We start from the raw sequence: 16,012 nt of genomic DNA on the forward strand, positions 1-16,012 counted from the left end.
TATAAAAATGCATAAATAAATAAAATAAATAAATAAAATCTCGCCCCTCCTAAGGAAGTTTACACCTACCTGCCCTGTTGCTGGCTGCCCCCTGTATGTATATGTTCTCCCCCCCCTCCCCCCCCCCCGCAGTTGATAGTGCTGATAATCGGTGTCTTCTCTCTTCTCCGGGGATGGTTTCTGCACCACCCTCTAGTAATAGGACACACGGACACCCCCCCCCCCCCTTCAGTACTCCCCCGTGTAAGGTACACCCTCTAGGTGAGATCATATTTCTCTGAAGGAGCCTCCGCCCCCCCCCCCCTTCCTAGGTGTACATCTCCCTGCTCCGGTTCTAACCCCCCCCCCCCGCCCCCCCCCCCCCACCCCTGTTGATGTGTTGTTACTCTCTCTCAGTCTCTTCCTGGGTGATATCTTCTCTCCAATAACGTAAGACACCCCCCCCCCCTCCCCTCCCGGGTGTTCACATCGGCGGTGAGCCCCCATCCAGCCCCCCCGCTCACTCCTCCCGGGGGTACATTTGCGGTGAACCCGTATCATGCCCCCCCTCGCCTCCGCGGTGCTCCCCCTCTCCCCCCCTCCGTCTAGCGCCTCGTGCCCGCGCCTCGTGCCCCCCTCCCCCGTCTAGCGCCTCGTGCCCGCGCCCCCCCTCGTGCCCGCGCCTCCGGACGTGAAGGAACGCGGCCCTGGATGGAGCGGGGGGCCTGGCCGGGCCGATAGTGGCGGCTCGTCTCACCGCGGGGGTGTCCGCACCATGGCCCCGCCCGCCCTACCCCCCCTCGGGCTCCTGCTCCTTGTGGGGGCGCTGCAGCTCCCCCCGCCCGGGGACAGCAAGTACGTGAGGGGCAACATCAGCACCAGAGAGGTGAGTGACGGGGGGCCGGGGGGGGCCAACATCAGCACCAAGGGGGGACCCGGGGGGCAACATCAGCACCAGGGAGGTGAGTGAGGGGGCCAGGGTGAGTGAGGGGGGGCGGGGGGGGGGGCAACATCAGCACCAGGGGGTTGAGTGAGGGGGGCCCGGGGGAGGGCAACATCAGCACCAAGGGGGGGGGGGCGGGGGGCAACATCAGCACCAGGGAGGTGAGTGAGGGGGGCGGGGGGGCAACATCAGCACCAGGGAGGTGAGTTAGGGGGGCCGGGGGGGGGGCAATATCAGCACCAGGGAGGTGAGTGAGGGGGGCCGATGGTGGGCAACATCAGCACCCGGGAGGTGAGTGAGGGGGGGGGGCAACGTCAGCACCAGGGGGGGCCGGGGGGGGGCGGGGGTGGGCAACATCAGCACCAGGGAGGTGAGTTAGGGGGGCCGGGGGGGGGCAATATCAGCACCAGGGAGGTGAGTGAGGGGGGCCGATGGTGGGCAACATCAGCACCCGGGAGGTGAGTGAGGGGGGGGGGCAACGTCAGCACCAGGGGGGGCCGGGGGGGGCGGGGGGGCAACATCAGCACCAGGGAGGTGAGTTAGGGGGGCCGGGGGGGGGGCAATATCAGCACCAGGGAGGTGAGTGAGGGGGGCCGATGGTGGGCAACATCAGCACCCGGGAGGTGAGTGAGGGGGGGGGGCAACGTCAGCACCAGGGGGGGCCGGGGGGGGCGGGGGTGGGCAACATCAGCACCAGGGAGGTGAGTGAGGGGGCAACATCAGTACCAGGGAGGTGAGTGAGGGGGGTCGGGGGGGCAACATCAACACCAGGGAGGTGAGTGAGGGGGGCAACATCAGCACCAGGGAGGTGAGTGAGGGGGGCAACATCAGCACCAGGGGGGGGCGGGGGGGTGCAACTGCAGCACCACGGGGGGGAGGTCGGGGGGCAACATCAGCACCAGGGAGGTGAGTGAGGGGGGCCGAGGGGGCAACATCAGCACCAGGGGGGGCTGGGGGGGCAACATCAGCACCAGGGAGGTGAGTGAGGGGGGCCGAGGGGGCAACATCAGCACATGGGGGGCCTGGGGGGGGCAACATCAGCACCAGGGAGGTGAGTGAGGGGGGCCCAACATCAGCACCAGGGAGGTGAGTGTAAGCATGAGCGAATTTTGCGGATCTCGCGTTCGCGAATTTTGCGGATTTGCGGATTCGCAATCCGCAAAATCCGCGAATTTCCGCGAATTTGCGGATTTTTTTTTTTTTTGTGTTTGCGCGGGTTTCTGCCAGTTCGCGAGGGTTTTGTACAATGTCGCAAATTGCGAACTTACCTGTCGGGTCGCAAGTTTCGCGAACTTGTTGTTTCTACGTGTCCAGCCTGTTTGGGACACTCTTCTTCATCACTGCCACTCTCTGTCACCACTGCCACTCTCTGACTACTCATGCCACCCTCTGGCCCACCCATGCCACCCTCTGTTTCATCACAGCACCCTCTGGTTGTCCAGTCAGTGTACATTATTGTGGCAACAAGCACACCTTCCCTGCCTCAAGTGACCTGAATTAATTTGGGGCTGATTAATGTGTCACAGAATATTTTTTTAGCTGGCACCTGCTTCCTTAGTGCTTCCTGATTAGTGATCTTTTGAACTTGCTAAGTGCTTTCATTGTTGCAAAATTAGTTACAACACCTGCCCTGCCCCAACTGACAATAATGAATTAGGGGCTGAATAATGGATTTGAACCTCCAGCCTGGCTCCTGCTTGTCTCCCTTAGCTGTAATTCAGGACCTTTGTGGCATATATGTAACTATTCTGAGGTTCAGAGCAGGGTCACATAATAGTTGCAACCTGCAACTGAACTCTGGAGGGGCCCCTCAGGAAGCACTACAGAAAATGGCTACTAATGATGAGCCTGAACTTTTGAACCTGGTAAGTAGTTACTTTCAGTTTTGCTAAGAGCGTATTTCTGCAATTTTGCACTTATTCGCACTTATTCGCGGGGCGCGAACTCACGCGAACAGTGCGAGCAGTGCGAGCCAAATCCGCTGCTCGCGGATTTGCGGATTTTGCGGGAGATTCGCAAATCTCGCGGATTGCGGATTTCCCGAAAATCCGCAAAATCCGCGAGCGGAACGGATTTTCCGCCCACCCCTAGGTGAGTGACGGGGGTATATGCACTAGACTAGAAGGTGAGTGAGGGGGTAAATGCACTAGAGAGGGGGTATATGCACTAGGGAGGTGAGTGACGGGGGTACATGCACCAGGGAGGTGAGTGACTGTGGTATATGTACCAGGAAGATGAGTGACGGGGGTAAATGCCCCAGGGAGGTGAAGGGGATATATATGCACCAGGGAGGTGAGTGAGGGAGGTATGTGCACCAGGGAGGTGAGTGAGGGGGGTATATGCACCAGAGAGGGGGTATATGCACCAGGGAGGTGAGTAACGGGGGTACATGCACTAGGGAGGTGAGTGAGGGGGTATATATGCTCTAGGGAGGTGAGTGACAGGGGTATATGCACCAGAGAGGTGAGTGAGGGGGTATGTATGCTCTAGACTAGAAGGTGAGTGAGAGGGGTATATGCACTAGGGAGGTGAGTAAGGGGGTATATGCACCAGAGAGGTGAGTGACAGGGTAAATGCACCAGGGAGGTGAAGGGGGTATATATGCACCAGGGAGGTGAGTGAGGAGGGTATGTGCACCAGGGAGGTGAGTGAGGGGGGTATATGCACCAGGGAGGTGAGTGAGGGGGGTATATGCACCAGGGAGGTGAGTGACAGGGTAAATGCACCAGGGAGGTGAAGGGGGTATATATGCACCAGGGAGGTGAGTGAGGGGGTATTTGCTCTAGGGAAGTGATTGAGGGGGTACATGAACTAGAGAGGTGAGTGACGGGGGTATATGCACCAGAGAGGGGGTATATACACCAGGGAAGTGAGTGACGGTGGTATATGCACCAGAGAGGGGTATATGCACCAGGGAGGTGAGTGACGGGGGTACATGCACTAGGGAGGTGAGTGAGGGGGTATATATGCTCTAGGGAGGTGAGTGACAGGGGTATATGCACCAGAGAGGTGAGTGAGGGGGTATGTATGCTCTAGACTAGAAGGTGAGTGAGGGGGGTATATGCACTAGGGAGGTGAGTGAGGGGGGCATATGCACCAGAGAGGTGAGTCACTGCGGTATATGCACCTGAGAGGTGAATAACTGCGGTATATGTACCAGAGAGGTGAGTGACTGCGGTATATGTACCAGAGAGGTGAGTGATGGGGTATATGCACCAGGGAGGTGAGTGAGGGGGTATATGCACTACAGAGGTGAGCAAGAGGATATATATGCTCTAGACTAGAAGGTGAGTGAGGGGGTAAATGCACTAGAGAGGTCAGTGACGGGGTGCATGCACCAGGGAGGTGAAGGGGATATATATGCACCAGGGAGGTGAGTGAGGGGGTATATGCATTAGGGAGGTGAGTGAGGGGGTATATACACCAGGGAGGTGAGTGAGGGGGGTATGTGCACCAGGGAGGTGAAGGGGGTATATATGCACCAGAGAGGTGAGTGAGGGGGGTATGTGCACCAGGGAGGTGAGTGAGGGGGGTATATGTACCAGGGAGGTGAGTGACAGGGTAAATGCACCAGGGAGGTGAAGGGGGTATATATGCACCAGGGAGGTGAGTGAGGGGGTATGTGCTCTAGGGAGGTGAGTGACGGGGATACATGCACTAGAGAGGTGAGTGACGGGGTACAGGCACCAGGGAGGTGAAGGGGGTATATATGCACCAGGGAGGTGAGTGAGGGGGTATATATGCACCAGGGAGGTGAGTGAGGGGGGTACATGCATTAGGGAGGTGAGTGAGGGGGTATATATGCACCAGGGAGGTGAGTGAGGGGGGTACATGCACTAGGGAGGTGAGTGAGGGGGGTACATGCACTAGGGAGGTGAGTGAGGGGGTATATACACCATGGAGGTGAGTGAGGGGGGTACATGGACTAGGGAGGTGAGTGAGGGGGGTACATGCACAATGGAGGTGAGTGAAGGGGTATATGCACCAGACAGATAAGTGACGGAGGTATATGCACCAGGGAGGTAAGTGCTCTAGGGAGGTGAGTGACGGGGGTATGTGCTCTAGGGTGGTGAGTGACGGGGGTATATATGCTCTAGGGAGGTGAGTGAGGGGGGTACGTGCTATAGGGAGGTGAGTGACAGGGGTATATATGCACTAGGGAGGAGAGTGAGGGGGTATATATGATCTAGGGAGGTGAGTGACGTGGGTATATATGCTCTAGGGAGGTGAGTGAGGGGGGTATGTGCTCTAGAGAGGTGAGTGAAGGGGGTATGTGCTCTAGGGAGGTGAGTGAGGGGGTATGTGCTCTAGGGAGGTGAGTGAGGGGGTATGTGCTCTAGGGAGGTGAGTGAGGGGTATGTGCTCTAGGGAGGTGAGTGAAGGGGTATGTGCTCTAGGGAGGTGAGTGACGGGGGTATGTGCTCTAGGGAGGTGAGTGAGGGAGGTATGTGCTCTAGGGAGGTGAGTGAGGGGTATGTGCTCTAGGGGGGTGAGTGACGGGGGTATGTGCTCTAGGGAGGTGAGTGAGGGGGTATGTGCTCTAGGGGGGTGAGTGACGGGGGTATGTGCTCTAGGGAGGTGAGTGACGGGGGTATATATGCTCTAGGGAGGTGAGTGAGGGGGGTATGTGCTCTAGGGAGGTGAGTGAAGGGGGTATGTGCTCTAGGGGGGTGAGTGAAGGGGGTATGTGCTCTAGGGTGGTGAGTGACGGGGGTATATATGCACTAGGGAGGTGAGTGACGGGGTATATATGCTCTAGGGAGGTGAGTGACGGGGGTATGTGCTCTAGGGAGGTGAGTGAAGGGGGTATGTGCTCTAGGGAGGTGAGTGAGGGGGATATGTGCTCTAGGGAGGTGAGTGAGGGGGATATGTGCTCTAGGGAGGTGAGTGAGGGGGGTATATGTACCAGGGATGCGAGAGACTGAGGAATCAGTGTGGGGTGTTCGGAGTGCACGTGCACAGAGCTGCATTCTCCAGGCATCTCTGAGCATTTGACAGTCACCCATGTATCCTTGGGACCGTCTCCCTGGCTTTAGGAATCGTGTTTTCTGCTGTGGGCACCTTGAGATGGGGTGCCCGAGTGAAATGGGGTGCCCGAGTGGCGGGCGCCTGCAGCCAGGAGAGCCCGCTCGGTAAGGGGTGACCACAGTCACCCCACAGGGGGTTGTAATCTGGGACGTTCGCGATGTTACGTCCACAGCTTGTGGTGGGGCGTGTGCCCGACGCGCCGGGCCTCGGCCAGCGCCGTGACGCGCTGCTGCCAGGGCTGCAAGCCTCCTGGGTTCACCCCGAGCTGCTGAGGGCACCACGGAGGGGCCCTGGGAAGCAGGGAATGTTATAACACCGGCAGCGCCCTGGACCGGGAATGTTTCAAGCAATTGTTAAAGCCAATAGGCCTTTAAAGGCGGCTGGGACCTCACAGTATCACAGATATGTTTTTACTTGGAAATTCACAGATCACCACAGGAGGTGAGGGGTTTGGTGCTGGTTAACACCTCCGACAGACCCCGGGGGGAGTTGACTTCCTGTTAAAATCCTTGTTAGAGCTTGTTCTGTTTTGTTGTCATATTGTACCTTTGTATAATGTTTTGACTGTTTACATGAAGCCTGCCTTTGGCAAAGCCTGTTGTCAACCGAGCAGGCCTTTAAGGGTGGGCTGTTATTGCACCTTGTTGAAGCCGCTTCTCCTTGAAGGCTGTTATTGCACTGTGTTAAAGCCAGTAGGCATTGCAGAATAGACTGTTATTGCACATTGTTAAAGCCGGTTCTCCTTGAGTGGCAGGCTGTTATTACACTGCGTTAAAGCCAGGAGGCATTGAAGAATAATCTGTTATTACACCTTGTGAAAGCCAGGTCTCCTTAAAGGACAGGCTGTTATTACACAGTGTTAAAGCCAGCACTCATGGACGAACAGACTGTTATTACGGATCACTGACATAATATCGATTACACTAATATAGAAGTACACAAACATCGAAGATAAACTATCGAATACAAAAATATCGAAATCCTATCTACAAACAGGTAAGTAGAAAAATATCGAATCAAAAATATAGTTAAAAAAATATAGTTAGTCAAAATATCGAATTCTTTTAAATGTCTTAAAAATAATTTAAAATTAATGTAATATTAAAAATAATTAACAAAAATATACTTAAAAATACCCAAATAACCTTAAAAGTATTAAATCATGAATTTAAGCTATAAAAAACCATACAATTTTATTTTTCAAAACATATAAATATATTAACATAATATTAATAAAAAAATATACAATATTTTTACTGTAGGATAGCGGGAGGGTAAAATTTACTATTACCACTCCAGTGAGTGCAACAGTAGGGAAAACGGATAGCGTAGGGGTAAAAATTATTATTCCCACTCCAGAGAGTGCAACAGTAGGGAAAGCGTTGGATAGCGTAGGGGTAAAAATTACTATTCCCACTTCAGGGAGTGCAACAGTAGGGAAAGCGTTGGATAGGTTAGGGGTAAAAATTACTATTCCCACTCCAGTGAGTGCAACAGTACGGGAATCGTTGGATAGCGTAGGGGTAAAAATTACTATTCCCACCCCAGAGAGTGCAACTGTAGGGAAAGTGTTGGATAGCGTAGGGGTAAAAATTACTATTCCCACTCCAGTGAGTGCAACAGTAGGGAAAGCGTTGGATAGCGTAGGGGTAAAAATTACTATTCCCACTCCAGTGAGTGCAACAGTAGCGAAAGTAGATTCTTCATAAATTATTAAAATATATATATATTATTACCAATAAAAAATTAATTAAAAGTAATTACCAATTTAAAATAATATAATAATTAATCAATTAAAATTACAAATAAAAAATAATAATTAAAATTCATTACCTATTAATACAAATGAATGACCAATTAACAATTAATTACTAGCAATTAAAAATTAATTAACAATTAATTCAAAATAAATACCATAAATAAATTAAAATATTTAATTAATGACAATTAAATTACTTCCCACCCTATTCCCCTACAAACACACAACCCGCTACGGGAAATACATTTATAAAATTAACATAGTTATCAATTAATCAATTAATAAAAATGTATTACCAATTAAAATGTAATTAATTACGAATTAAAAATTAATTACCAATTAATTCAAGGTAAATACCAATAAATAAATTTAAATATTTAATTAATTATTATTAAATTACTTCCCACCCTATTCCCCTATAGACCCACAACCCGCTTTGGAAAATAAATTAATAAAATTAACATAATTATCAATTAAGTAAAATTAATTGCCAATTAAAATTTAATTAATTGCCAAATAAAAATTAATTAACAATTAATTCAAAATAAATACCAATAAATACATTTAAATATTTAATTAATTATTATTAAATTACTTCCCACCCTATTACCCTATAAACCCACGACCCGCTACAGAATTAAATTACGCTAAAATTAAATAACATAAAATTCATTACTTAAGATAAATTATAAAATAGACACTTTTCACACATATCCTAACATACAAAACACTTAAAAAAATCGATATTATTAAAAATTCGACATATTTAATACCCATATTATATACTTTGATATTTTGACTTTCTATATTTATGAAATTCGATATTAAATTACTTACCGAAAATTCGATATTTTTGTTGACTGTAGTCTGTCCATTCGGTATTTTGTCCATTCTATATTTTTGATTCGATATTTTGTCCGTATACCGTTATTACACCTTGTTAAAGTCGGTTCTCCTTGAAGGGCAGGCTGTTATTGCACTGCGTTAAAGCCAGTAGGCATTGAAGAACAGACTGTTATTGCACCTTGTTGAAGCCGCTTCTCCTTGAAGGGCAGGCTGTTATTGCACTGCGTTAAAGCCAGTAGTCATTGAAGAACAGACTGTTATTACACCTTGTTAAAGTGTTAAAGTGTTGGCTGTTTAATCTGTTTCTTCATCCTCGCGCCAGGATACTCCGGCAGTATTTGAGCGCGTTACAAAACAGCATAACATAACATAACATAAAGCTGGTTCACTTTGAACGGCAGGCTGTTATTACACTGCGTTAAAGCCAGTACTCATTGAAGAGCAGACTGTTATTACACCTTGTTGGAGCCGGTTCTCCGTCAAGAGCAGGATGTTATTGCACTGCGTTAAAGCTAGTAGGCATTGAAGCACAGACTGTTATTACACCTTGTTGAAGCCGGTTCTCCTTGAAGGGCAGGCTGTTATTGCACTGCGTTAAAGCCAGTAGGCATTGAAGAACAGACTGTTATTGCACCTTGTTGAAGCCGCTTCTCCTTGAAGGGCAGGCTGTTATTGCACTGCGTTAAAGCCAGTAGTCATTGAAGAACAGACTGTTATTACACCTTGTTAAAGTGTTAAAGTGTTGGCTGTTTAATCTGTTTCTTCATCCTCGCGCCAGGATACTCCGGCAGTATTTGAGCGCGTTACAAAACAGCATAACATAACATAACATAAAGCTGGTTCACTTTGAACGGCAGGCTGTTATTACACTGCGTTAAAGCCAGTACTCATTGAAGAGCAGACTGTTATTACACCTTGTTGGAGCCGGTTCTCCGTCAAGAGCAGGATGTTATTGCACTGCGTTAAAGCTAGTAGGCATTGAAGAATAGACTGTTATTACACCTTGTTAAAGACGGTTCTCCTTGAAGGGCAGGATGTTATTGCACTGCGTTAAAGCTAGTAGGCATTGAAGCACAGACTGTTATTACACCTTGTTGAAGCCGGTTCTCCTTGAAGAGCAGGCTGTTATTGCAGTGCGTTAAAGCCAATAGGCATTGATGAATAGACTGTTATTACACCTTGTTGAAGCCGGTTCTCCTTGAAGGGCAGGCTGTTATTGCACTGCGTTAAAGCCAGTAGGCATTGAAGAACAGACTGTTATTGCACCTTGTTAAAGCCGGTTCTCCTTGAAGGGCAGGCTGTTATTGCACTGCGTTAAAGCCAGTAGTCATTGAAGAACAGACTGTTATTACACCTTGTTAAAGTGTTAAAGTGTTGGCTGTTTAATCTGTTTCTTCATCCTCGCGCCAGGATACTCCGGCAGTATTTGAGCGCGTTACAAAACAGCATAACATAACATAACATAAAGCTGGTTCACTTTGAACGGCAGGCTGTTATTACACTGCGTTAAAGCCAGTACTCATTGAAGAGCAGACTGTTATTACACCTTGTTGGAGCCGGTTCTCCGTCAAGAGCAGGATGTTATTGCACTGCGTTAAAGCTAGTAGGCATTGAAGAATAGACTGTTATTACACCTTGTTAAAGACGGTTCTCCTTGAAGGGCAGGATGTTATTGCACTGCGTTAAAGCTAGTAGGCATTGAAGCACAGACTGTTATTACACCTTGTTGAAGCCGGTTCTCCTTGAAGAGCAGGCTGTTATTGCAGTGCGTTAAAGCCAATAGGCATTGATGAATAGACTGTTATTACACCTTGTTGAAGCCGGTTCTCCTTGAAGAGCAGGCTGTTATTGCAGTGCGTTAAAGCCAATAGGCATTGATGAATAGACTGTTATTACACTCTTGGCCCTTCAAAGCTTTGGAACCTAATTTGGTTAAAGGAGGAACTTAGTTTTAGCAGATTAATTCCGCAAGACTTTTTAAATTTGGGAAAACCCTTCCGGATCCTGTGGTTGGTGTATGTGGTCAGTAACCTTCAGGCCTTGGGGAGGTCCGATCTGTTTGATAATCCCTCAGAGCTAATACGTTCTGTGGGCAAAAAGGCAATGTTTTAGCTTGGGGAAAAATTTAGCATGAGGATTTAGCATTAACAAAACAGTTTATGCGACATGCAATTTCAGTACAAACTGTTAGTAACATAGAACCAGGGCTCGAGTCGGGGTACCAAGCGGGTGGACGGCATCCCCCCACTTATTTTACCGGGAACTCGATGACTGGCGCAAATGGAGCCACACCATTCACTTTTTGGCCTCTCTGGGGCGAGATCGGAGCTCATTCAGAACGCTGCTTATGAACTGGCTTCTCTGATGCAATCGCATCCAAGGGGTGAGTGAGGGGAGGCAAAGAGTCTGATGGTGCAAGCCACCTTTCGTGACGTCACTTCCTGTCGTGACGTCAGCGTCCCCCCACTTCTTTTCTTATGGCTTGTGCCCTGCATAGAACAATATCTAACCTGGAACATCACACGCCATCAACATATTCTGTTGACCTATTGCAGTTGAACCTATATCCACGCCTTATCCCTTCTAGTCACAGTTGTTTCTCGTACCTGGACCTGTCCCGTTGTAATTTGATAATACAACGAATAATGATACTTTACATGCCACTATGTTATGTCCAAAATATAATAATCTGCAGCATAAGTTTCTATTTCCAATTTTAAAGTCAACAAATTTTTCTCAAGCCAGGCCCACTTTATTCTTTTTACAGCTTTTAAATTCCCCATTTGTCTGCTTTTGTCTTGTACGTTTTCTATCGGGACTGTTAAAACATGGATGACCTTGACTGTGACGATTTGTGCGTAATTTTTTATGATATTTTATGTCTTTTATGATTTTAATTGTAAAATCAAATAAAGTATCTTGATGATGACTGTTATGACACCTTGTTAAAGTCGTTTCTCCTTGAAGAGCAGGCTGTTATTATGCTATGTTAAAGCCAGTAGGCCTTGAAAAGAAGGCTGTTATTGCGCTGTGTTATTGCACATACATTTTGGGCCCGATTCCGATCCGGTAAAATTACCGTCCGTACGACTCGCATCCAAAGCCGTCTCCATACGACTCGTACACACGCCGTACGACCCGATGAGTGTGATCCAGACTGGGGTATCAGGACGCGAGTCATACGGTCCACGTCAGGTAAGGGTGATTCGTACGGAAAAGCGCACAAATACATACACACCGTACGGTGCATACCCCCCATGATCGCAGGGGTACGCACCGTACCCGTGCGATCTTGGGGGGTACGCACATACCCGGGGGGGCCGTTCCGTACCTGTTTCGGGGGGAACTCTGCTTTTACGGCTGTTTTCAGCTCCTGCAGAAAAAGGGTTGTGCGGTGCGTACCCACCACGAATCGTACTTGCCGGGTCGGAAAAAGCAGCTGTGAACCATTCAGATGTCGCGTACAGCGGGTTCCGAGTGAGACTCGTACGGAGATTAGAGTCGTACGGTCTCTGTACGATTCGTACGGAGTCCAGCTCCTGGTACGAATCGTACTTCGTCGTACTTACGGGGGACATTGCAGGGTACGATTCACATGGGAAAAACGCTCCGAACCGCTATTCGGAGCACTTTTTACCGGATCGGAATCGGCCCCATTGTGTCTCATGGATTGCCATAGATTAATGTAGGGGACAAACTATGGTGAAGAAGATTTGTAGTGTAATAATCCTTGATTGGCTTTCTGAGGATACATTGTATCCTGTTTTGCCAACTGTTCTTTTTGTATATACATATAATTTTGAGCCTGTGCACTTGATGAGTGCTCCTGTGAAAGCTTATGCCCACTTGAGTACGCATGGCTTGCTTATTGTGCCCAGCCATGGGTGAAATGTCATTTATGCCAGCGTAATGTCATTTCATTTTAGACATTTGAAAGGGCTAGATGTAGGTAATCTCATTTTACCGATTCCTAAATACCGAATTTTACTGATTCGGTATTTAGGAATCGGTAAATATGATGTAGGTAATGAATCGGTAAAATGTACTGATTCGGTAATATTTCTTATTACCGATTTGGTAATACCGATAAGGTAATAAGAAATACCTTCCCATTCATTCCTATGGGACTGGAGGCCCATAGGAATGAATGGGATGATATTCACTATTACCGATTCGGTATTTACCGAATCGGTAATAGCGGGAGCATATTCAAGGGTGGCAGGGTGTCACATTGACACCCTGTTGCACCCCTGAATCATGCATGTGTGCACATGTGGCGCACATACATGGCCTAAGGGCATGTATGTCTGCCACATGGCACCTTGAAAAAAGCAAAGTATTGCTTTTTTAAAGATATTCGGTATTTACCACCAACTTGTAGTTAGTGGTAAATAACAAATCCTTAAAGCAAAAATGCACTCACTTGAGTGCTACCTTCATAGGGTTTAAGGATTCTGTAATTTACCGATTCCTTAAAATAAGAAAGCGGTTAATTACCGAATCCTTAAAACCAGCCTCCTACATTAGAAAGGGCTAAATACCGGTCGGTAATGGGAAAATCACCGAATTTCGGCTGTTACCGACCGGTATTTAGCTACCTACATCTGGCCCTAAGTGTTTGATTGTTACGGGACATGCCAGATAATTCTCCATTCCGTCCCATCAGGTAAATGACATTTTGTTTGGACAGAAACCCCACAGGAGTGGCGCGAACGCACCAAAGGTGAGCGGGTCTTTTGGGCGTTATGTGTGATTTTACACTACTTTTGAGCCCTAAACCCGTCCCTGCAAACGGACTTAGGACAGCGGGCCCTGAGATGGCTCTGATTCTGATGTTGATCTGTGAGTCTCTCACATTCTCTTCCTACCGGGTGCAGTGACCAACATGGAGCAGTGGGTTAGCCCATTCCAGCCTCCGGCTCCTTCCAGGGCCGGCTTTAGCACTGGCGGCGCCCGGTGCGACAATCATTTTTGGTGCCCCCACACCCTACGACCGCCTCCTCGGGTTCTCTCACTACCACAGGGCAAAAGTACCCCTCATCTCTCCAATAATAAGCTATTGCTAAACATAGCACCCCCCTGAGTTCAGCGCCCACTCCACAGGTCAGCGCCCAGTGCAGCTGCACCAGTCGCACTGCCCTAAAGCCGGTCCTGTCATTTGTCCAGTGAGTGATGCATCTGACTGAGCTCCTCTGCACGCCCATCTCAAAAGGAGCGCGCTTCAGAGCCACGGTTGGCCGCCCAGGCCTCAGCTGTTACTTGTCTCCTTTTAAAGGTTCCCTTCCTTCCTTCCTTTATTTCTTTCTTTCTTTCTCTCTTCCTTCCTTCCTTCCTTCCTTCTTTCTTTCTTTCTTTATTTCTTTCTTTCTTTCTCTCTTTCTTTCTTTCTTTCTTTATTTCTTTCTTTCTTTCTTTCTTTCTTTCTTTCTTTCTTTCTTTCTCTCTCTGACTCTCCCCCTCTCTCCCTCTTTTTCTCTCTCTCTCCCTCTCTCTCTCTCTCTTTCTTCCAGCCGCCCATCAGACAGACAGACAGTCCACCTGGGCTGTTTGTCACTCATTTCATCCCCAGTACGCTGCACTGTCCTAATCCAAGAGTCCACCCATCTTGGAATGGCATTATTCATTGTGAATCCTTGTACAGTTTCAAGAGTTCACCCTCTAAGGGTGTTACAACAGTGCATCTCTGTACCACAGTAAACATTGTGCATAGTGTATCATGTGCTGCACAATGCCAGCAATGTCCATTTTGGAAAGGTATTGTGCATAGTTTATCACTGTGCTGCACAATGCCAGCAATGTGTACCGAGCGTCCATCTTGGAAAGGTATTATGCATAGTGTATCACTGTGCTGCACAATGCCAGCAATGTGTACTGAGCGTCCATCTTGGAAAGGTATTATGCATAGTGTATCACTGTGCTGCACAATGCCAGCAATGTGTACCGAGCGTCCATCTTGGAAAGGTATTGTGCATAGTGTATCATGTGCTGCACAATGCCAGCAATGTGTACCGAGCGTCCATCTTGGAAAGGTATTGTGCATAGTGTATCATGTGCTGCCCAATGCCAGCAATGTGTACCGAGCGTCCATCTTGGAAAGGTATTATGCATAGTGTATCACTGTGCTGCACAATGCCAGCAATGTGTACCGAGCGTCCATCTTGGAAAGGTATTGTGCATAGTGTATCATGTGCTGCACAATGCCAGCAATGTGTACCGAGCGTCCATCTTGGAAAGGTATTGTGCATAGTGTATCATGTGCTGCCCAATGCCAGCAATGTGTACCGAGCGTCCATCTTGGAAAGGTATTGTGCATAGTGTATCATGTGCTGCCCAATGCCAGCAATGTGTACCGAGCGTCCATCTTGGAAAGGTATTGTGCATAGTGTATCATGTGCTGCCCAATGCCAGCAATGTGTACCGAGCGTCCATCTTGGAAAGGTATTGTGCATAGTGTATCATGTGCTGCCCAATGCCAGCAATGTGTACCGAGCGTCCATCTTGGAAAGGTATTATGCATAGTGTATCAATGTTTCCCTGATCCAAGATGGCTAAAACGTGCTTCTAAATGCGGTAGCCATATTGGAACTGTGAAAACAGCAGTACGCCCGCAGCTATGCAGAATTTTATTACCGGCATATACCCGCCATGTTTATGTTGTACTTTTCTATCTTGCACATACTTGGTGAGTTTGCGTGTGTGTTTTATTGTGGATGGGTAAGTAGTCGAATGAATGGAATGATGAGTCATAGAAGCGCATAAGTTAGCGAGTTTGTAAACTCACCAATGACCGAAGAGGTACTTGCACTTGTAAGACAGACCTATTGGCATTGCCAATGCACGGTCATTATTTGTAAGGCTTTCTATAACGAAGGATTGCATATGCATGAAGTCAGGAATCTTTACTACATTGCTTGGACTCGGTGCCCATAATCAGGGGCAGAGCTTCATGGGAGGTGTTTGGGGTGTTACACCCCCCTCATTTTAAATTTATTTTTGGGATAATAGTTGGGTACAGGTGCTTTCAGGTGTTTTCGGTTGGCTGCGGAGAGGTGTCTGTCGGATGTCACAAGCATTTGATTCATAAATACAGACAAAAAACGCGCACACACTCTGTCCTCTTTCACAGTCTTCAAAAATGTTGGTTATTTTACAAAATACTGTGTTTTATCTCACTTAGTACCCCTAACAATCCGCATTCGTCTCCCATTCCACCCCCCTTTGACCCCTCTCTTTTGCCTGCTTGTCACATAATGTATTTTTTACATTAAATTCCAGCTCACCCTTCTAGCACCCTTCAGGTCCTCAGCAGGGACCCTCGACCCACCCCCTGAGTCTAGGGCAGCCTCTTGGCCATTGCACCATTTAGAGCCCCGTGCAGGGGGGCACCATTCACACAGCACACGGATTTAAACACAGCGCCCACCCACGTACACACAGAATACCCCAAGACCCTCATG

General features: G+C 48.3%; 1 protein-coding gene across 1 annotated transcript in view; it reads left to right on the plus strand.

Moving 5' to 3' along the window:
* The first annotated feature begins 647 nt into the window (after positions 1–647).
* Positions 648–16,012, plus strand: part of TMEM145 (transmembrane protein 145) — a 176,099-nt gene continuing 160,734 nt past the window's right edge. The window contains exon 1 of the mRNA XM_086929099.1: positions 648–865. Within this exon, the coding sequence (XP_086785225.1) occupies positions 755–865 (111 nt within the window). The 5' untranslated portion in view covers positions 648–754. The remainder of the gene's footprint in view (positions 866–16,012) is intronic.

The sequence above is a fragment of the Lissotriton vulgaris genome, chromosome 7, assembly GCF_964263255.1.
Source record: "Lissotriton vulgaris chromosome 7, aLisVul1.2, whole genome shotgun sequence".
Lineage (NCBI taxonomy): Eukaryota > Metazoa > Chordata > Amphibia > Caudata > Salamandridae > Lissotriton > Lissotriton vulgaris.